The sequence below is a fragment of the Schistocerca cancellata genome, chromosome 1, assembly GCF_023864275.1.
Source record: "Schistocerca cancellata isolate TAMUIC-IGC-003103 chromosome 1, iqSchCanc2.1, whole genome shotgun sequence".
In the NCBI taxonomy this organism is placed as follows: domain Eukaryota; kingdom Metazoa; phylum Arthropoda; class Insecta; order Orthoptera; family Acrididae; genus Schistocerca; species Schistocerca cancellata.
Window position 1 is genome coordinate 819,588,084 of NC_064626.1, and position 23,829 is coordinate 819,611,912.

At 38.6% G+C, this 23,829-nt stretch overlaps 1 protein-coding gene across 1 annotated transcript in view; it reads right to left on the minus strand.

Annotated features, from left to right (window-relative positions):
- Window positions 1–849: 849 nt before the first annotated feature.
- The window catches only part of LOC126188311 (ubiquitin carboxyl-terminal hydrolase 8), a 234,883-nt gene continuing 211,903 nt past the window's right edge, over window positions 850–23,829 (minus strand). The window contains exon 16 of the mRNA XM_049929908.1: window positions 850–1,857. Coding sequence (XP_049785865.1) covers window positions 1,548–1,857 — 310 coding nt within the window. The 3' untranslated portion in view covers window positions 850–1,547. The remainder of the gene's footprint in view (window positions 1,858–23,829) is intronic.

Genomic DNA, 23,829 nt, shown 5'->3' on the forward strand with positions numbered 1-23,829 from the left:
GAAAGATTTTTATATCTGTGAACAGGTGCGAACTGTATCACACACACACACACACACACACACACACACACACACACAAAAGACAGGTTTGCAGGCTATCACAACTTATGTTTAACTTTTCTGTCGAAGAATTAATGAAAGAAGTAAAATGTAATATCAGAAGAAGAATGAAAGTGTAATGGGAAAATATGTAATTGCTAAGGATGTTTGAAGATAATTTGGCTAAAAGTAAAAAGACCTGGAAGATGTGGTGAACAGAAAGCAACATTACAAAGGATGACAACAGGAAGTTACTTGCACCATTTAATAAAATGGCACCACTTGCATCAGTTAATTACTAGCTATTCAAAACCAAACTGACAACTATATTGAATTGTAACATATTAAGCTAAGGAACACAACTGCAAAAATCTTCATATTGGTACCACAGACCATAAGGTTCGTAAGCTTCTTGATAGTTTCTAGAAAACTTTATTAAATGTGCTAGTAAAATAGCTGTATGTCGCTGCTTATCTGACAAATCTTTTAACCCTTATCATACTGTATTATGAATGATTAGTAAATACAGTGCCATACTGTTATACATTTATTTTTATTTATGGACAGTATGGTCACCTGTAGAAGACCTTATAGTGTGTAACTGGAACTCTCTCGATACATATACAGCACTGTAAGGAAGTCACGAAAGATTTTTATATCTGTGAACAGGTGCGAACTGTATCACTATCCTTCCAAATATATATTCACAAGATTCATACCATAGCATCTTATCAGTTAAAATGTGAATTCATAATCATAATCGGACAAAAGGAAGTTTATGAAAAGTATATGAGTGAACTGCTTAAAATGTAAATTTTTTGTAGATATTTTATTACATACAGCTCTCTTATGAATGATAATCACAGCCATTCATCTGACATTGCAGGCCTCCTGTTGACTCCAACATACAGCATGATACATGCTTATAATGTAACGTGGATCCCACATTTAACAAACCATAATAAAGGTGGGCTTACAGTGAAAATGAGGATCAACATTCATACGCATTACTTAACTTATGAGTACAAGCATTATTACAACAACATTACTGTACATTCTGGCACTTTGTTGGAAATGCTATATACATGTTATAATTTCATAATATACATAGCACAAATAATAAAAGAAAACATATACAGTAGATTATCATACAATTGATTTCAGCCTTACCAAATTTTAAGCCATTTTACATACCAGGCCCATATTTTAAAAATACACAGTATTCATTGTGATGGTACATGAAGCATCTTCAATGCATCTTCGACAACTTCAGCCATAATCTTTGGTGTTGATTCTCTCAAGTTTTCATCCATATCAAATGCATCACAATCCATATTTGCTACACATTTAAAAAGCATTTTGTACATATATTTAAAAATCCCAATAACCAATGTTATTGAAAATTTTGTACATTATGTGCAAATATAAGTTTTTAAATGAACAGAAGTTACTAATATACTTCTGTAAAACGTTAGCAACCATATAAATATGTTCTGCCACATATCAGTTCAGCTTATTGTACTGTGCAAAGATGCATAAAACAAAATGTATGCAGCACCAGTTTTCACAGATGATTGTGACATAACATTTACTTCGTGGTCATCAAATTTATACCACTTATTTTTTACATCATTTTTACAATATGCTGTATAATGGCCACCTTCCATACTTCCATAATGATTTGAGACACCATACAAACTGAAAGTCACGTGTGAATGGTTGTAACTTGATTCATTAAGATACTGTTCCATATCAAGTTTGTCAATGGGAAAATCAACACAGTTTTGTCTTTTCCGACACCAACCGTCGACATAAAACCTGAAATAAGAATGTTCAAAATGAGAATTGGCAAAGCATGCAAGCAAAGATGAGAAATGATACAAAACAGTGGTACAGAATAATTATCTCATTGTTGCCAGTTTTCTTTCTTTCTTCTTTTGTTGTAAAGCAAAAAGAAAGAGAGAAAGAAAGGGGGAAAAGGTCATGCGCAACTCAATGTAAACACACAGGACAGATGAACACAACCACTAAAATAGTTTGGATTTCACAGAGAACTGTCAGCTCCACAGGCTCTATTTATCTTGACAGTTTACAAACAAAAATCAATAAATCAGCAATTATTTCCATTGTGATTATTTTGTGACCTCATCAAGGCTTTTGATATCCCTATGAAAAGATTAAACTGTTATGGAACAGTATGCACAGCAAGACAATGTTTTTGTATCTTGTATGCCTTACAGAAAAAAGTGTGTTTCAGTCCTATGTGGATCACACAGCAATAAGTAGCATTTGAAGTGTGTGGCCAGAAAATGTAATTTTTTTCAAATGATACGAGTACAAGAATGAAAGCAGTACTGGTCACATAGCTGAAAAGGCAGTTAATGAAATATTTGACAAATTCAACAGATTATTCAAAGCCAATGAATTACCATTAAATTTTGACATGATTCAGTGCATACACTTGAGTATTTTTCACAGAACTGCACTAGGTACAGCTCTAACAATGAAACACAAGAAGTAGAAAGTACTGAACATGTTTCTGCCAGACCTTTCTCAAAAAATAGTGGAAAGTGTGAAAATAATGCTACGACCATAAACAACTTTTACAATGGCTTCAAGGAGTTTTTTTTTTTTTTTAATGTGAGTAAAAATGGGAGTCTTATACATGGGTGCACATGTATTTAGCACCCTGTCAGAAAAAATTTAATATCTTATGGGTAATGTGATGGAATTAAAGACTGAACTATAGAACTTAACTTTCGGACAAACTGCTACTCCAACGAAAAGAACCTTCAAAAAAATTATAAGTAATATTTTAGATACAAAGGGTGTTCAAAAAGTTCTGCACAGTCGTCTCTAATTTTTTTTTATTTTTTGCAGCAGGAGAATGAAATTTTTTGTGAACATACTTGGAACATTTAGCTATAAGTTGGCATACACAAGTATTTTCTTTTATTTACAGGTGAGCCATAATGGACCATGAAGTAGATGTCAGGTTGCAACAATGGCCGGTGATGGAGTTCCACTTCAAAACCGGCGATGACTCTGCCACACTGATTCACAGGAAGTTGCGCCCTGTTTATGGGGAGGACACAGTGGATCACAGCAGTATCCAGCAGTGGTTGCAGAGGTTTAAAGAAGGTTATTTCTCTCTACTGGACAATCCACGATGCAGTAGACCATCAACGGCAGTGAGTGATGTGAATAAGGAGACCATTGATAAAATCATCCAAAATGACAGATGTGTGATGACACGGCAGCTTACTGAAATTGACTTGTTTGTCATTGGGTAGTGTGGTATCACTGGTACAGTAACTAGGGTACAGAAAAATTTGTGCACGTTGGGTGCCTTAATCATTGACAAGAGAAATGAAAAAGATGAGGAATAATGTGTGCGAGAGTCTCACGAAGACCTTTACTGAAGAGTGGAAACAGTGTTTTGATGGCATTATTACCCAGGATGAAACATGGTTGTTTTTGTCCGAACCTGAGAGCAAAACCCAATCCATGGAGTGGCATCATCTGGGTTCCCCTTGGAAGAAGCAACCAAGACTTTCACGAACCGCAGGCCGAAAGGTGATGGCCTCCTTCTTCTGGGATCAGTGTGATGTCATTTTCATTGACTTTTTGGAACCTGGCTCCACAATTTGCTGGGACCGTTACTGTTTGTCACTGAATAAGCTGTGATGTGCCATCAAGACCCACAGACCACAGACCACAGCATCAGGGTCAGTTCATCAGACTACACCATGACAATGCCAAACCCGATACAGCCCTTATGACGCAAGAGAAAATCAGGAAAATTGTTCCTCATCCTTCCTACTGTCCAGACTTGGCTCCGTCTAATCTTTACCTCTTTGGTTGTCTGAAGGCCCACCTGTGCGATAAAACATTTGATAGTGAGAAAGACCTTATTTGCTGGGTCAAATGATGGTGTAAAAGTCAATCCCCAGAATTTTATCAAAGTGCATTTACATCATGGAAAGAATGTTGGGCCAGATATGTCATAGCTGATGGAGGCAACATTGAGTAGGCTCAATGTATAGCTAAATGTTCCAAGTATGTTTACAAAAAAATTCATTCTCCTCCTGCAAAAAATAAAAAAATCAGAGACAACCATGGAAAACTTTTACTTTCTGACTGAGAAACCAAATAGCAGTTTTCGTAGTGCTAGCTTCAAAATTCCCTTAAGAGCAACATACTTTCAAAAAGCCTTTCATACCCAATTTAACCTCCTTAGGAGTAGAGTTTCGGACAATCTCTTCCTAAATGATTCCTACTGAATAAGATTCACACACTCTACAAACTTCACGTTTCTATCCTCAAGTGGTTTGGGTTGGGCAATGATGAGTCAGTGAACCAGTCTGACCCTATTTCACCCTCTTAAGGGTTGAGTTTCCAAAAACGGTGAAACAAGTATTTTTTCCATCTCCAAACGAGAAGCCAAATATCAATTTTCAAAGATTTAGCTTTAAAAATGCTTTCACAACGAAATGCTTTCATAAGATCTTTTCACCCCCACAGGCTTAATTTGTCTAAACAGACAAACTAAAAAACACCTCCATCCCCCTACTTCACCCCCTTCGAATTGGAATTTCAAAAATTTCCTTCTCAAATGATGCCTACAGTACAAGATCCACACTTTCTCCAAATTTCATTTTTGCATCCTTAGAATTTTGGGCTGGGCGATGATGAGTGAGTGAGTCAGTCAGAATATTACCTTTTTATATATATGTGTGTGTGTTCAACGGTACGTACAGACATTTGTTTGATGGCGCACTGGGTCATGCAAAGAATTTTCATGTGTGTATTACACTCCAAGGCAATGCGAAACCTAAGTTTTAAAGCCTTCACCAGGTACCCTACACTGTTTACGACGAAGTTGCTTCTGAACTCAACAATTTAGAACAAATCGACATTTTGTAACCAGTTTTTGCAAGTTAGTGGGTATCTCCCATTGTGATCACAAAAAAGCGAACCTGAAGATCAGACTTTTTGCTGACTTTAAAGCCACTGTTAACACTCAAATAGTGACTGATTCTTCGTCATTTACATGAATTGATGAATCTACAGATTGCCTAGCAGGTGGACGACTCCTTTCAAAAGTTTTTTTGCCAAAGACTCATCTTCAACTTCCCCTGAATGAGGAAACAAAAAAAGTTATGGTGACTAACATGCCTTCACTTAGGAAGTCGCTCACTGCTGCAATATTTCAATGCTTTCTTGACCATGTGACATCAAAAGTTCCGTCCTGTTCAAATTGTTTAGATGATGATATTGTATCCAAGCAAACACCGGAACAGCATCTCAAAAATTTGGAGTCTTTTTAAAATTTGAGCAGACACACAGCTCAAATGTAATTTACCGAAATGTTCGATTTTAAAACTGAAATTGAATGCTTGGGACATGTTATTGACACCCACGATGCTTGTTCCTCAATCAAGCATTTAGAGGCCATACGGATATTATCTTATCTTACAAATGTACGAGAACTCCAAACTGTTCTCGGAAAAGAGAAATACTACATCAAAGTCATTTCAAATCGAGCACAAGTAGCCACTCTTTGCATCACCTATGGTATAAAAATGCTCCTTTTGAATTGACTGGATAATGCAAAATATCTTTTCAGAAATCGGAACATGCATTACTGGTTTGTTCTTGTTTATGCATTTTGATCCACAAAACCAGTGGTTCTTGCAGTTGAAAACTCTTCATGTGGAACAGGGCAGCTTTATCTCACAAGGTTGGCAACACAGAATTTCCTGTAGCATTTGCATCTAAGACACTTAACAAGGTCACAGTCAACCACAGTCAGCTGTAAAAGGAAGCTTTAGCCATAATTTATGATGTCACAAAATTTCATCAATATTTGTACGATAGAAAATTTTTTCTTGTGACAGATCACAAAAGTTGCAACATTAGTTACCTAGTACTTTCCAGTTATTAATATGAAATTCTTTATCGCCCTATGCCACAGCGTGTAATTCAGAAGCTCTGTTTCACTTACCTATGGGGAAACAATCTGGATTTCGACACATCAGAAGTTTCTTGTCTTCAAACTGATCATTCTTATTTGCAAGCACTGCAAGCTTTTACCAGTGATTCTCAGCGCATCACAGAGGCTACTGAACCTGAACAATTATGATTGATCAAGTACTGCATTTGGATACAGTGGAGTCACAATCCAAAAATCAATCTCACAAGGAACCCCACGAGTGCGAGTTCACAAAACACCAATGATGTTTATGCCATTCGATGCCCCGTGTATTGTCTACTGAGCAGCCACAATATTGGCTGCTAATTGCAACAGAGGGTGGGATTGCAGGTATACAATGGAGAACACAGCATGAGGCTAAGGAGCGTAGTTGCACTGCTTAGTTGACAAGTGCCTCACAGCAATGCTACAAAGCTAGTGGTGCTGATACAAAGCATAGCAATGACAATGATAAACAAAGCAAAACTGCAAACTGAGGGTGTTCTATGGCTACATGGATGACACGTTCATGATTTGGCCACATGGTGAAGAAAATCTACAAGAATTTCTTAACAACCTCAACAGCATACATGGCAATATTAAATTCACCATGGAGGTGGAAGAAAACAGATGTCTGCCTTTCCTCATCATAATAAAGAAGAAGACTTACGGCACCCTAGGCCATTCTGTGTACAGGAAGAAGACACACACTGACCTGTATTTTAAAGTCAGCAGTTGCAACAATCCACAACAAAGCAAATCCGTGCTCACCATCTTGGTGTGCATAAGACGAGAGATATGCGACAATGAGAGTCTACCTGCCAAAATGCAGCACTTGAGAAAGACCTTTTGCAAGAATGGTTATTGTGAGTTGCAGATAAGATGCATATTAGAAAAGAGCAACATTAAAACTATCTTTCGCTCATTGGCCAAATCAAGAATATGCTACGCTCAGTGAAGGCTAACCTAGGAATACAGGCACCGGGAGTCTACAGCATCAGCTGCACATGTCGCAAACAGTATGTTGGCCAGACCCAGCGATGCATATCGCAGTGCTACCCACTCACATAAGGAGCATTCACCTTGGCCAAACAGAGAAATCTGCAGTGGCAGAACACTGTCTCAAGGAAAATCATATGTTTGATTTTGAACAAACAAAGCTGCTGTGCAGGGTGAACGGGTTCTGGGAGTCAATCTTAGAAGAGGCTGTGGAAAAACGAGTTCATGACCAGAGGAGCCTGTGGTCCAGTGGCTATAAAGAACTTGACAGGACATGAACTCAACACTTCACCTATAGATGACAAATAGGAAGCTTGTTGAAACGTTACCACAGGACGACGCCTTGACTCAGCTGATGACCCGAGAAGACTCGATGCCATGACTTGGCTAATAAACTGAGAAGACTTGATCATTGAGATTCACTAAGAAAGTCTAAATTCCCATATAGCTGACAGTTTTTTTGCACGACATACTGCGCACAGGGGCTCTCAAATTGATTCTGTATTCACAGAGGTCCAAAAATGTTTTTTATATCATTCCTCATAAGCAACTTCCAGCTGCATTGCTTTCCTATGGACTATTGTCTCAGTTGTGTGACTGGATTCGTGATTTCCTGTCTGAGAGGTCACTTCTAATACTGCGTGGTGTGTACCCCATTATGATGAAAACTTTATGTGAAATTCAGAGGTTGGTTGGACTGAGACTAGCTTGTAATGGCTAAGGTGTGGGTGTGATTCCTGCTGGGGGTACCCGTTTTTAACAGCCACAAATCTAACTTATATACCTCCAGTAATGTCAAGTAAAGAGCGCAGGACTGGCACTAGATTGGGATTCAAGCTCCGATTCCAATTTTTCTCTAGATTTGAACCCTTCAAGATGATACTACCTCATCATTTTGGGGTTTCTTCATGATGCCAAACTCCTCCAGGTCCCTACACATGGCGCGATTCTAACTACTAGTTAAAGGGTATTCAATAGTTGACACCTGTTCATGTGGGCACAAAACTATTCGTTGCGATACCTCTAGCCGAACATGTGTGCATCTCACTACTGGTAAAGAAACAATACATATTTCAATTCTATTTGTGGCAGTAAGACAATAGCAAAAGGTACCAGGTTTGAACTCTTCCAGGCAAAAATCAATTGTGTCACTGTTTCCGATTTCAATACCATGTTGTTGGTGAACATATTTATAATCTGACATCAGATTGTGTTAAGTTAACAATTAACTTAGGTATTGGATTCTACTTCCTGTCCATCACCACAACTTTACTTCATGGCGTTTCACACTTGTGATATTACATACTTTTTGTGGTTACTTCTCACGGGCAATATAAGCTTCATGGTGTTCTTGGTGCAGTGCTGAATGTGTGGTCATTTACTTTCTTTTCAGGTTTGGATATTCGGTCTTGCAAACTGATACTGATGAACATTTCGATATGTAATGTAACATTTTGGTAAAGTGTCAAAATACTTAAGTAATGAATTAAATTTAAAATTTAGTGAGCAAAGCACTGAATTAGATTCGAAATTTCAAGACTTGTCCAAAAATATGCACAAGAAATTTGATACTGTGGTGACAAACTTGAACAGTCAATTAAATGTGAATCTCATGCAGATCAGAACTGCGAGCACAAGTCTCACAGAGGCATACCATGAGATTTCTGATCAAGTTGAAAGGTTGTCTCAAGATGTAAAAGAGTTGAAAGATACACAGACAACAAATGCAAACAAAAATGTCAAATTTGACAAGATTTGAGCAAGATCACAAGTGGAGGAAAATCTCACTGCTCAAGGTGAAAAATTAAAGTTTTTGATGAATGGATATCCAGATGTAATACGGACATATATCAGAAAGTAGAGAAAGAAATACATGCCACAATGCAATGGAAGTATTGTCTGAACTGGGAACATCAGACGAATCTCTTCACAATGAATTCCGTCAGACACAAAATATTTTTAACAAACAAGTTGCCTAGGTAGTGGCAAGAAGTTGATGACTAAAGGGGAAATCCGACATATACAAGAGTCACTGCATGTGGCAACATCTCCACTGCCGTTTTTGCATCATAATTTGATGTGGGCAAGAGAAAAATGACGTAACATCACTGCAACATACTGGACCCTGCAGTCTGTGCATAAATTCCCCACTGGAACCTGTGTGGGTGGCAACTACTTTAACTGTGGTGTTTCTGGAAGAAGTGTTACTGAAACATGACCAATTTCAGATTTTTTTCCTGAAAAGAAATTCCCACACTCCACTGTGTTTATAGGACATTTTAGAAGGTGTTACCTACATCACAGACAGATCGCTAGAAAATACAACTCGAGGTAGCTTATATGCAAGGTGAATCCACACCGTGGGCCACAGCTGCTGCCAAACAATATCCTATATATGATTAGTTTGAGCAAGTGTTCTCGGCCAAGTATTGGTCACTGCACTTACAAGCCTGCCTACAATAGAAAGTTTTCAGTTCTGAAATTTACCGTCTTAAGCACGGAGCGTTCAAAAATATTTTGAACAGTACATTAATAAGACATGATATTGGGATAATCCCATCACACCCAATGATGTGGTCGGGATACTACAATGCAAATTACCAGTGGACATATTTGAAAAGTTAAATCATGCACCAGAAGATAACACCGAGGGTTTTCAGTCTATCATCAATGAATTAGATTTAATCTATGACAACATGCGACACACAAACTGACAGTGGTACACCAACAGTGCATTCCTGCACCCATAACAACGGCCGGTACGACGCTGTCACAACAGTGTAAAGAGAAATCAGGAGGTGCATAATGGCACCAAATTCCAGCATAGAAACCTAAATAATAGGTTCCACGCTGGTTATCAGAATGGCAGGAACAGACCACACGCAGAGCAGTGGTCATCTGGCAGAAGAATGGTATCCTGTGGAGACCAAACTATTCACAGAATAATATTCCACTAAATGGAAACCATGGCTGGAATCAACTTGCTTCCGAGTCGAGACCACTGAAAGGACGGTCACAAACCTTGCAAAATGGGACACTACAGATTTTGGAGTGCATGGATGAGAGGCCTCGACAAACAAACAATGCGTCAAACTAAATGTAGTCTCATCGCACTCTGATTGTAGTCACGGGTATTAATGGGGATGACAGTTCTTGTAATCTGACGAGCATGCTTCGTTATAATGATAATCAAGATATCTGTGATGAACTATGTACTAATATTATGCCATGTAGGGAAGTCTGGGTAGATCAGGTACAAGCGGCACTGAGTGGTGTAGTCAGAGGTATTCCAGTCACCATAGTGATTGACACCAGAGCTAATATGAGTGTGATGGCCATTCATTTCTTAAAAAGAATTTTGGAAAGAACTAAGGTTCCGAAACTGCTGGTAAAGAATTGTGTTGAGTCGGAACTGTGAAGAGCAGAAAAGCAAGTATTGGTTTTAATAGAATTTGCGAGCAGAGCTGTTGAGTGCACGTTCCTAGTGGTTAAGAGTCTGAATTTATCTTTTTTGGTGGCAATGGAGTTCACAAAATGGAGGAATGTGTGTCAACTTCCAATGTGGAACATGCACCCTATTTGTTAATGAGAAGGAGGTGAAATTGACAAGGACCGCCAGGGAAAATTATGCCAGGACCTGTCAATCATATTAATTGATATAAATGTACTGAGGAAAGACATTCATTTTACCAACACTGAAACAGAACCAGTGTCAGTCAATGTAAATCATAATCTACCCGATGTAAACGTAATTTGCACCAAGGCTCAGGAATCTGAATGACTTGACATAAAGCAAAAGAACAAACTTATGCACTTATTGATGACATATGTATATGTTTTTTCTAAGAATCCTGGTATTGTGAAAGGATACATCTATCACATGAATGTTGCTCCCCACCAAACTTATTGTAATCAAACCTATGCCACCCCATGGGCCAGGAGGGAGGAGGTGACACAAGAATTACACAAGATGCTCACGTGAGATATTACTGAGACCTCATTCTCTGCCTACTGCAATCTGTTGTTCATCACAGTGAAGCCAGGAGGTGGGGTACACTTAGTTCTCGATGCATGTAACATAAAGAAAATCATTGTGTTCATATGAACCAGTCTGGAAGTTCTGAAAGAGTCATTGCAAAAGTTTTCAGGTATGAACTTCCTACTGACACTCAATCTCTGATCATCGTTCTGGTAGATCCCCTTGACAGAGGAATCTAGGAAATATACTTCTTTTGTCTTCACTGGATGGCTGTACAATTTAAGGTGCTACCATTTGGTCTAAATGTCAGATCTGGCATATTTATTACGGCCCTCGACACAATTCTCGGGTCGGGTTTGTTAGACTGAGTTACCGTTTAGTGGACGGCTTGTTAATAGCCACAGCTTCCTGGGAGGAGCACATAAAGCTGTTAAGGCAAGTTTTGCAACAGTTCTCAGAGTCAGGAGTGACTGCGAACTTAGAGAAATCGAAATTCGGCAAACAACAGATCAAGTTTTTAGGACATGTCATATCTATGGCAGGTGTAGAACCTGAGCCAGACAAGATACAGCCAAATGTCCACCGCTAATGTCACAGAAACAGCCGAAAATGTTCCTGGGCACGACATCATTCTTTAGGTGGATCATACAGAATCAACTCTAAAGCAACCAAGAATTACTGTCTTTGTTAAACAAAAGTTCTCCCTGGTCCTGATCCCCCAGTGCCCGGAAGCTTTTGACAAAACTAAAGTTGTGCCAGGCCATGCTGAGATCTTGCACCATCCCGATATGGGAAAGGATTTTTTGTTTCGTCTTAAATGAGTCATACTCAGGACTTGGATCTTATTTATTTCAGACAGTTGAGGTTTATGGCTAAATGGAAGTCCATGTCATCATGTGATGTTGCAAGTTATTACGGGATAAAATTTATTGCAGTAAGATACCTAGATGTGGAGCCTGGTGAACATACAGGGGGCTGCAAACTTGTGTCTTAGCCATGACTTATAGCACATCTGTCACTACTAGCTAGCATGAGAATGGGCTTCTGTGTCACTTAGAACAACCTTATATTCATACCCCCTACGAATCTAAATAAAACATATTAAATATTAACATATTATTTTCAAACTTGGTATACTAATTTTTGTTATTCAGAAGAAGATCTCCAAATTACAAAGCAGTACATATAATAGTTTCGGTGATTCAGAAAATTACCTAAAACCCACCAAACCGACACTCAGGGTGAAAAATTCAGTTAGAAATGATTACAGTTTGTCTTTTGTTACCATTTGAAATCATTCACAGAGTTCTCAATGTTGTTGTTGTTGTGGTCTTCAGTCCTGAGACTGGTTTGATGCAGCTCTCCATGCTACTCTATCCTGTGCAAGCTTCTTCATCTCCCAGTACCTACTGCAACCTACATCCTTCTGAATCTGCTTAGTGTATTGATCTCTTGGTCTCCCTCTACGATTTTTACCCTCCACGCTGCCCTCCAATGCTAAATTTGTGATCCCTCGATGCCTCAGAACATGTCCTACCAACCGATCCCTTCTTCTAGTTAAGTTGTGCCACAAACTTCTCTTCTTCCCAATCCTATTCAATACCTCCTCATTAGTTACGTGATCTACCCACCTCATTTTCAGCATTCTTCTGTAGCACCACATTTCGAAAGCTTCTATTCTCTTCTTGTCCAAACTAGTTATCGTCCATGTCTCACTTCCATACATGGCTACACTCCATACAAATACTTTCAGAAACGACTTCCTGACACCTAAATCTATATTCGATGTTAACAAATTTCTCTTCTTGAGAAACGCTTTCCTTGCCATTGCCAGTCTACATTTTATATCCTCTCTACTTCGGCCATCATAGGTTATTTTACTCCCCAAATAGCAAAACTCCTTTACTACTTTAAGTGTCTCATTTCCTAATCTAATTCCCTCAGCATCACCCGACTTAATTTGACTACATTCCATTACCCTCGTTTTGCTTTCGTTGATGTTCATCTTATATCCTCCTTTCAAGACACTGTCCATTTCGTTCAACTGCTCTTGCAAGTCCTTTGCTGTCTCTGACAGAATTACAATGTCATCGGCGAACCTCAAAGTTTTTACTTCTTCTCCATGAATTTTAATACCTACTCCGAATTTTTCTTTTGTTTCCTTTACTGCTTGCTCAATATACAGATTGAATAACATCGGGGAGGGGCTACAACCCTGTCTCACTCCTTTCCCAACCACTGCTTCCCTTTCATGCCCCTCGACTCTTATAACTGCCATCTGGTTTGTGTACAAATTGTAAATAGCCTTTCGCTCCCTGTATTTTACCCCAGCCACCTTCAGAATTTGAAATAGAGTATTCCAGTCAACATTGTCAAAAGCTTTCTCTAAGTCTACAAATGCTAGAAACGTAGGTTTGCCTTTCCTTAATCTAGCTTCTAAGATACGCCGTAGGGTCAGTATTGCCTCACGTGTTCCAACATTTCTACGGAATCCAAACTGATCTTCCCCGAGGTCGGCTTCTACCAGTTTTTCCATTCGTCTGTAAAGAATTCGCGTTAGTATTTTGCAGCTGTGACTTATTAAACTGATAGTTCGGTAACTTTCACATCTGTCAACACCTGCTTTCTTTGGGATTGGAATTATTATATTCTTCTTAAAGTCTGAGGGTATTTCGCCTGTCTCATACATCGTGCTCACCAGATGGTAGAGTTTTGTCATGACTGGCTCTCCTGAGGCCATCAGTAGTTCTAATATAATGTTGTCTACTCCCGGGGCCTTGTTTTGACTCAGGTCTTTCAGTGCTCTGTCAAACTCTTCACGCAGTATCTTATCTCCCATTTCATCTTCATCTACATCCTGTTCCATTTCCATAATATTATCCTCAAGTACATCGCCCTTGTATAAACCCTCTATATACTCCTTCCACCTTTCTGCTTTCCCTTCTTTGCTTAGAACTGGGTTGCCATCTGAGCTCTTGATATTCATACAAGTGGTTCTCTTCTCTCCAAAGGTCTCTTTAATTTTCCTGTAGGCAGTATCTATCTTACCCCTAGTGAGACAAGCCTCTACATCCTTACATTTGTCCTCTAGCCATCCCTGCTTAGCCATTTTGCATTTCCTGTCGATTTCATTTTTGAGACATTTGTATTCCTTTTTGCCTGCTTCATTTACTGCATTTTTATATTTTCTCCTTTCATCAATTAAATTCAATATTTCTTCTGTTACCCAAGGATTTCTATTAACCCGCGTCTTTTTACCTACTTGATCGTCTGCTGCCTTCACCACTCCATCCCTCAGAGCTACCCATTCTTCTTCTACTGTATTTCTTTCCCCCATTCCTGTCAATTGTTCCCTAATGCTCTCCCTGAAACTCTCTACAACCTCTGGTTCTTTCAGTTTATCCAAGTCCCATCTCCTTAAATTCCCACCTTTTTGCAGTTTCTTCAGTTTCAATCTGCAGTTCATAACCAATAGCTTGTGGTCAGAATCTACATCTGCCCCAGGAAATGTCTTACAATCTAAAACCTGGTTCCTAAATCTCTGTCTTACCATTATATAATCTATCTGAAACCTGTCAGTATCTCCAGGCTTCTTCCATGTATACAGCCTCCTTTCATGATTTTTGAACCAAGTGTTAGCTATGATTAAGTTATGCTCTGTGCAAAATTCTACAAGGCGGCTTCCTCTTTCATTCCTTCCCCCCAATCCATATTCACCTACTATGTTTCCTTCTCTCCCTTTTCCTACTGACGAATTCCAGTCACCCATCACTATTAAATTTTCGTCTCCCTTCACTACCTGAATAATTTCTTTTATCTCGTCATACATTTCATCTATTTCTTCATCATCTGCAGAGCTAGTTGGCATATAAACTTGTACCACTGTAGTAGGCATGGGCTTTGTGTCTATCTTGGCCACAATAATGCGTTCACTATGCTGTTTGTAGTAGCTAACCCGCACTCCTATTTTTATATTCATTATTAAACCTACTCCTGCATTACCCCTATTTGATTTTGTATTTATAACCCTGTAATCACCTGACCAAAAGTCTTGTTCCTCCTGCCACCGAACTTCACTAATTCCCACTATATCTAACTTTAACCTATCCATCTCCCTTTTTAAATTTTCTAACCTACCTGCCCGATTAAGTGATCTGACATTCCACGCTCCGATCCGTAGAACGCCAGTTTTCTTTCTCCTGATAACGACGTCCTCTCGAGTAGTCCCCGCCTGGAGATCCAAATGGGGGACTATTTTACCTCCGGAATATTTTACCCAAGAGGACGCCATCATCATTTAATCATACAGTAGAGCTGCATGTCCTCGGGAAAAATTACAGCTGTAGTTTCCCCTTGCTTTCAGCCGTTCGCAGTACCAGCACAGCAAGGCCATTATGGTTAGTGTTACAAGGCCAGATCAGTCAATCAACCAGACTGTTGCCCCTGCAACTACTGAAAAGGCTGCTGCCCCTCTTCAGGAACCACATGTTTGTCTGGCCTCTCAACAGATACCCCTCCGTTGTGGTTGCACCTACGGTACGGTCATCTGTATCGCTGAGGCACGCAAGCCTCCCCACCAACGGCAAGGTCCATGGCTCATGGGGGGGGGGGAGTTCTCAATATATCAAATCAATTAGTTTGAATTCTTATTTTCAAAACTTTAATTATTCTTCATTTCGAAGTATAAAAATTCAGAAAAAATTAGCATCTGTTTATTATGTTGTTGTGTGAATAAATGAAAATGAGTGAGAGTGTGTATGTGGGACATATAAAAAAATTCAATATTACATTATGTACAACATTATGTAATTGGAATGTGGGAAAGATGTAATTTACCCACACTGCTGATGACACATGTCTAGGGGTGATAGTTTTTGTAAAAAGGCAGCCAGAATATTAGTTTAATGTGCAATTGTTTTCGAAATTATTTTCAAGATTCATTTTATTTCTTTTTGTTTTATTAAACATTGTGTTAGTATTGGCACTTTGGGATGACATAAATTACTTTCTGAACAGTGATTGGCTTAGGCGAGTTTTGCCATGAGAACGATCTCCAAGGATCATTCTGATTAGTCCGTCAGACTGATCAGCCAACGAGAATTAAGTATGAAACTTCCTGGCAGATTCTCATTCTGGAATCATTCTGGAGAATTAAGTAGTTCCCGCGCACAGCTAGTGAGATATGCTGTGAGTGAGGCAGTATCGGGAGAGTCGCTCGCCAGATTTGGACATGGAAGGACATGTTAAATGTGATGATTCTCATTATGTATAAAATGATATTGAGTTCCTCAAGTTTAATATGTGTGGTGACTAATGCTGATGTAGTATGAACAGTTTGATGAAGGTTTGGAGTTTCAGGAGTATTTTGTTGGGAAGTTAGTCTTGTGTGAACTTTTGGCCTTTATGAAAATTCCGTGTGGTGTATTCTGTATTCAGTTATGGGGTATTTGGTGAGCAGTTCTTTTAAAGAAACCCACTGAAAAGGCCCAAATGTAAAACTCATTTATAGTAGCGGATCTGTGACACTGAGATCATGCCATCAATCGGGTCGGACTTGAGTAAATTTCTGGCTGCTTTGCATGTGAAACTGGTTGTATGAACTGTGAACAGAGAACTATAGATACGTTAGTTAGGTAAATGCGGACTTGATACCTCATTTTCATGTGTACTAGAAGCAATAAAAAGGCCTATATACAAATTTTTTGGAAAATTTACTGTGAGAAAAAATACGCTATATCACTACCAGAAATCTTGATATATGTGAGATTGCAGGAACTGAAATACTACTGGAGTTTATGCGGACTTTGCAGGATAGATATCAGGCAGCATTTTCTTCAGTACTGCTTTTTTGCCCTCTAGTAAGTATCTATGCTTGCAGAGTGAAGGGACGTTGAGCAGAAGCCGTACTGAGGTAGGACGACGTTTATTTTGAACAGTACGACGAATGATTTTTTTAACCCGCCCCGCCGCAATCAGGTTTGCTAGTAGGGTGTGGACAGTGTGTGAAAGGTCATACTCGGCCCTCTCCGTGGACTGGTCTCTTAAGAAGTTTCATTACTTTATCTGTGGTTGGCATGTTACAGTGTTCTGCAACCACAAAGCTTTAAGTTTTCCTTTAATCTGTAGGCTACACTACCAGAGGTTAATGTGGTGGGTATTGTTCTTTTAAGAATATGATTTTGAAATTGTTTATATAAAAGCTAGTGAAAACGTTATTGCTGGTGAATTATCCATGTTACCCAATGGCTCGCCCGAGTTTAATGAACTTGTAGAACAGGTGATAGATTACAAAGTGTTGCTTATGAAGGACACTGTTCAGCGATGAAATTACTTACAGATGTGTAAAAACATGAAAGCACTGCAGGATACAGATCCTAAGTGTTCAAAAGTTAAATGGTTTTGGTAATTCAGACAAATCAAAGACTGAGTCAGAATTACACCTTGCATAATGATGTGTTTATCCACAGGAGAAATACAGACAATGCGTTGGTGTGTGTGTGTGTGTGTGTGTGTGTGTGTGTAACCCGTGCAAACCACAATCACCTGATAAGGTGTACATACATGGCCTGGGGATATTGTTGTAGGATTGAGAAATGTAAATGGAAAATTGCAACATACTGTTACTTACCGAGTCTGCACAGAAGAGTGCATCGTTTTTTTTTGCGAGCATGTTGTATGTCACAAGACTAAACCAATGAACCTGCCAAGTAAAATTCCCTTGCATCTGATTCTGACAAGTAACCTGGAGGAAATGCCTCAACTGACATTTCTGGGCCATACCCTCAAGGAAGGAGAGGTGTGAAATACCTAGTTGCGATTCACAGTTTATTTCAAAACATGTCTGTCTACATGTCATGAAGTCTACTGATGCTGCACCAATAATCAAGAGGTTGAGGGATGACTACTTCCCTCGCTTTGGAACTCCCGATGCAATATTATTCGACAATGCATCAAATTTTACTAAGCGAGTTTGGTGCTCATTTCTGCACGAGCATAAAATCAAACAAATTCTGATTTCACATTTCCATCCTGAAATTAATTGTACAGAATCAATTTTCAGAGAATTCAACCATTTTATCGGAACTACACACCACATAAGCAGACAAAGTGAGCTGATTTTGTCACCCTGTCTGAGGATATAATGAACAACCTTTCGCATCTTTCCACAGGTCACAAACCAAAAGAAATTATGCTAAACAAAGTCGAGAAAAATGAGTGGATGTCTCTGCTTCCAGGGGCCCTGAGATGTGACATCTCATGGTGAAGAGAAAAAACTCCATCTCTTGTGTCCTTGAATGCCAGTGCTGTGACATGCGAGGGAGCATATGATAAAAAACTAGGTCAGACCCAGTGATTGGACCTATATGAGCTGGTGCTACTTACATCTCATCCTAAGCCATCCCTTCTAAAGAAATAGAACAAGCAGTGACAATTATTATACACTGGCCCATACCAAATAATGAAAATTACACACGACGGACACTTCCTCTTTGTGTACCCGAATTCGTTTAAACTCCAAGGACTATAAATTTATGACATTTTTATCTTGTACTTTGTATACGTAAGTATCTCAATATAAAATATATAAAATGACTTGACTTTTTGTCAAATAATGCATGAATGATGGTGCTTGCTCGAAGTACTGATATCAAATGATGCTTGTGCAAGCAGTAAACTATTCACTTAAAATGATGTCAGTTCTTATGATAACCTGTGCTATATTTAATGTTGATTCGTGTTTTGAGGATTGTGTCCTCCACACACCAGTTAGTGCCTTCTGCACTATAAAATTTAGTAACGTAAGTGAATTCAAGTTAATATTTTTATCTTGCCATTTGGCTAACGTGTTCTTTTATGTAATGTAAATGGTAATCTACAATTTAGTCATTGAGGACATGGATCCTCTCATTACATGTGTTACTAGCGAGTGGAATGTCACTATAATCACCTGCATGATGATGACTTTTGCGCCTAAAGAGCGAACATTCATAACCAATCATTACATAGACTAATAATCGTTGCAAACATGGACTTAGTGGTAGTCGCTATTCCATAACTTTCTTTGAGACACAGATCTCTAGAACCAAACTATATATAGTAGTTTCAAGTTTCATGAACTGAATACTTCTGTGAAATTAATTCTGAAGTACCTAATTAGTATACCAATTTTAAATTCTATGATCTCTGTGTTTACTACAGTGTATTATATAATACGTTTTTCTAAAGTGTATTTGTGTTTATGCTACGAGTACATGTATGTATGAATATTTTGCTATGTCCTGAACATGATGTGGAAAAGGAGTTATTGGGTAGATGCTGAAAGTGTGTCATGTGAGGTTAGTTTATGTTGTACTGTTGTGTTGGCATTTGTGTTGGCCAGCCTTGTTGTTTTTCTGGCTCTGGTCATTTAGCTTTGCTTTCTGTCATGTTTGGGTTTAGGAGGCTTGATGTCTCAACCTTTTATCTACATTATCTTATTTGTTTGACGTTGGGCCAATAGCAAGTGCCCAACTGACTGATAAATTCAAAACTTGGAAAATAAAGCTGACTTTAACCTATGCCTTGTCTCTGAAAAATCACTAATTACTTGTTAACTGACCATTTGTAATTAATTAGGAAGTACAATCTTATGAAAAAGAATCTCGAAAGACTATTGTCACGATACTGGAACTATAGCGCAAATATTACGCACAGTTCCTGTGCACAAGTTATTCGCAGATAGTCGTGTGACGAATTATGATGCACAGACACTCCATGAAGTGAAGAAATTCACAAACACTTTGGCAAAGCAAAAGTTTCTCACCTCCGTGTGAGGCAAACAAACATGAAACAGAAGAATGTGCATAGTAGCAGTGTTTACTCACACCTGCTCGGCCCCGATTGGGTACTGTATTGTGAATCCCTCGGACAATGTAATCTTCGATCTTGCAGGTAGTGCACTCTTCACAAACACTGTCACAGAATAAACATGCATGTGACGAAGTTAATAGCATGAGAACTGAAGAGTCACCTGACTGTGCATGGTAGCTGATGGGCACAGCTCAGCTATTATCAGATTATTGTCACGTTGTGTGCATTATTAAATTTAAACCTTTCTGTATGGCAGCAAGAATTTACTTACATGCCATATATGGACACTCCAGCAGTGTGTGTGGTGTCATTTTGAAATAAATGTGTGTTTAAGAGACATTTCTGCTCTCTTGAGCACTGATGTTTGTTTAGCATTAAATGTTTTGAACACTGGTAAATGTTGAGCCAGCAGACAGCACATATAGTACCAACTTACAGACAGTGTACATAAAGTGAGTCCATAGTGAAGCGGATAATGATCAAAGTTTTGCATAAAACCAGAAAATGGGTTAGGACATAAGTTCAGAACATCGCATTGGCAGTAAAACATGAACGAGTCTTTATCAATCACTGATGCTGGAATTTGACTTTTGTTTCATGAAACCTGTCGAGTACTGTGCAAACAGTTTGCAACACTCTGGAGCCTACCACTGTGCGCCTGCACTTTCGAGGTTCACGGTTCCTGCATGCTGCTATTTTGCTGACAGTGTACGTGTAGGGGACTGCCTGCAGTTATCAATCTGAGGAGGTGGCCTGCTCTCTTGCCCTCTTCCCCCCGAGTGCTCTTCTGCTGATGCACGAAATGAAAATTTCAGTGACGAGCCTACATCGAGTTTATGTCATTTAAACAAGAAGATTCTGATGTTACTCAACATTAGATGACCATGAGTTAGATCTCCATAAATTCCTTACAATTTGGATATTTTCTTTGACAACCATTGCCAGAAGACCTTGAGTCTTCTTTTCTTTGTATAAATTCATTACTTTTGAACTTTTCTGCATCAACCCTTGGCAGAAGACTACAAGTCAACTTGTCTACACTGTTTTTGTACAACTTCAACCTTTCTTTGGACCATCACTGACCGTCGATCTATGAAGACATCAAGTCTACTTAGCATTGCATCTAGCCAAATTTCTAGAAAATGGTAATGGTCTGAAGCATGACCATTTCAAAATCCATCCTTCGCAAATTTATGACATGAAATCATTGAAATCGGCTATAACAAGTGAAATCTTTAACTAACCAAGTTGATGTGAAATATCTGATTTGTAAATCATTGTACTTTTATGAAAAATTTTAATCTTTTGAAGTAATCACTCATCTATGGATCCGTGTATTGGTTGTAAAGATACAAATACTCTAAGATTGAATTTGAATTCTATTTTACTGAAATACCTATAAAATACATAATTAATCAAATCAAAATCATCACCTGATTCTACTGTATGTAGCAAGATCTGAATTTCTTATGGTATAAGTACACTTAACCTGCGCACCAACTTATGTACTGAAATACTTTGTGAAATGAAAATATGGCAACCCATTGTACCATGGCTTATACCCTAATGTTGGCCGAAGACTTGAAGGTATTCAGTGTTTTGTATACCTTCAAGCCTTAAAGGGGTAATGTATTATTACTTTTTATTTTATTTGTATGTGTGAACTGTTTACGAACTAATTCTGTAAATGATGCATCTGTGCTCTTACATTAAGTAAGTATCAACATATAAAACCTCATATCTAATCGCTGGACTAATTTTGTTCATCTGACATTTATACTTCAGATGTTTTATTATCTCTTGTGAGTTTTGTCTTTTGCTGTCTTGCTCTGTGGATGCCATTCAGCTGTGCTCACTGTAAAGATTATTACGTAAATGATAATTAGGATTTTCAAACAATGGAAAATCCAGGATGACACGTAACAATATTATGAAAAGGAAAGTAGCTACTCACCATACAGCGGGGATGCTGAGTCGCAGGTGGCTTCAGTTGCCAGAGACTGCAACAGAGAGAGAGTGTGTGTGTGTGTGTGTGTGTGTGTGTGTGTGTGTGTGTGTGTGTGTGAGAGAGAGAGAGAGAGAGAGAGAGAGAGAGAGAGAGAGAGAGAGATCCATTTTTGACGAAGGCCATACTGGCCGAAAGCTTATTTGTGACAGTCTTTTTTTTGTGCCTATCTGCAACTCAGCATCTCCACTATATGGTGAGCAGCAACTTTCCTTTTCATAGTATAATTTGGAGGAATCACGAGTGGAACAGATGTATCAATGGCACTTTGCTAGTAGATGTTAACGAGCAAACACTTTTCGTGCTCAGTCATTGTGTCTTACGCTGTACATTCCTGAGATATTTGGTACGATCATTTTATGTGCACTTTGCAGGATTTTCACACAAGCTATGCAAAGAATGATTCGGTCATTCGTCTACTAACAATGACATCATTGTGCAGTCTACATCAGTCAGACATAGGCCCCACAAACATTTAGAAGTTTCTGATGGTGATCAATTTCCCTTATATGCTGCATTCTCAACTTCACACCAAATTCGGTATGAAGCATTAGTTGTATTAGTGCATTGAGCCATACGTATTGCGGATGACAATATGCAAACCATCATCTGGTGAGACATATTTTTTTTTAATTTATATTAAATCATTGAAATTACTGTTTTTAATCTATTTAAGAGTAATAACATGCCAAGAATCATGGGACCGGTAAATATGATGAAGCATATAATAGAATTTTTAGCCAATTAATATCAGTAATCAGTTAACACAAATGGAAAGAAGAAGATGAATTTTACATTTTTGCAAGGAACTCAACTGCATCACTAACACTGACCACTTGTTTAGAATAAATTCTGCTGACATGTGAACTGCAGTTCACAGGACTTTCAGATAGCAGTTCAGGCATTTGGCTGAACAAAGGGAACCTATAGTTTCAAATATAAACTGCTGATTTAATGGAACTGCTCTATTCAGATAATTGCCCAGCATTTTAACATCCACATTGCTGCATGCTGTTCCTCAATGCAGAAAGGGTGCACACATCTGTGCCATGTGACATCATCTGTTCTTTGTTCCAGCAAGCAAGAAGGAGTTGTGCACGAATCCCTTCAATCTTGTTCTATCCACTGAAAGTTGTTGGCTTATGAAATAATTAATATTTGGGCATCTTTTGTCAATGCATTCATGCATCTGTTCTCTCAAATGTCATGAGGCCTTCCAACAGGTGTTTTGCCTGGTATAGTTCTTTCAAAACATTTTATCAGTATTCTCAAAGCAGGAACGGCTAGGAGAGAAAACAAGCTGTAGAAACATGGATGAGTATGGGAAAGGTAGATGCTATCTTTAGGAAAAGAGACAAATAATTGTATGAATATTAAGAGCTTATATGGCAAGCTAGCACTTAGCAAAGAAGGGAAGGCTAAATGGTGGGACAAATATACATATCCCAGGAGGAGTGGTTAAAATTCATAGATATCATATAAATATTTGTCGATATGACAGGAATGATCATTTGAAGCAAAAGAGCCTACCAAATGTGGGCTCTAAAATGCACACCTTCAGTTTCAAAGAAGGCATGTTCTGACAAGTGTGAGTACTACTGAACAATCAGTTTGATGACTCATGGCTGTCAAAATACTGACATGAATTATTTACAGAACAATGGAGAAACTGGTAGAAGCCAACCTTGGGGAAGATCAGTTTGGGAACACGTGAGGCAATACTGATTCTATAACTGATTTTAGATGATAGGCTAATGAAAGGCAAACCTATGTTTACAGGATTTGTAGACTTAGAGAAAGCTTTTGACACTGTTGACTGGAAATTTGACTTTGAAATTATGAAGGTAGCAGGGGTAAAATACAGGGAGTGAAAACTTAATTACAACTTGTACAGAAACCAAATGGCAGTTATAAGAGTGGAGGGGTAGGAAAGTAAAGGAATGGTTGAGAAGGGAATGAGACATAGTTGTTGCCTATCTGCAA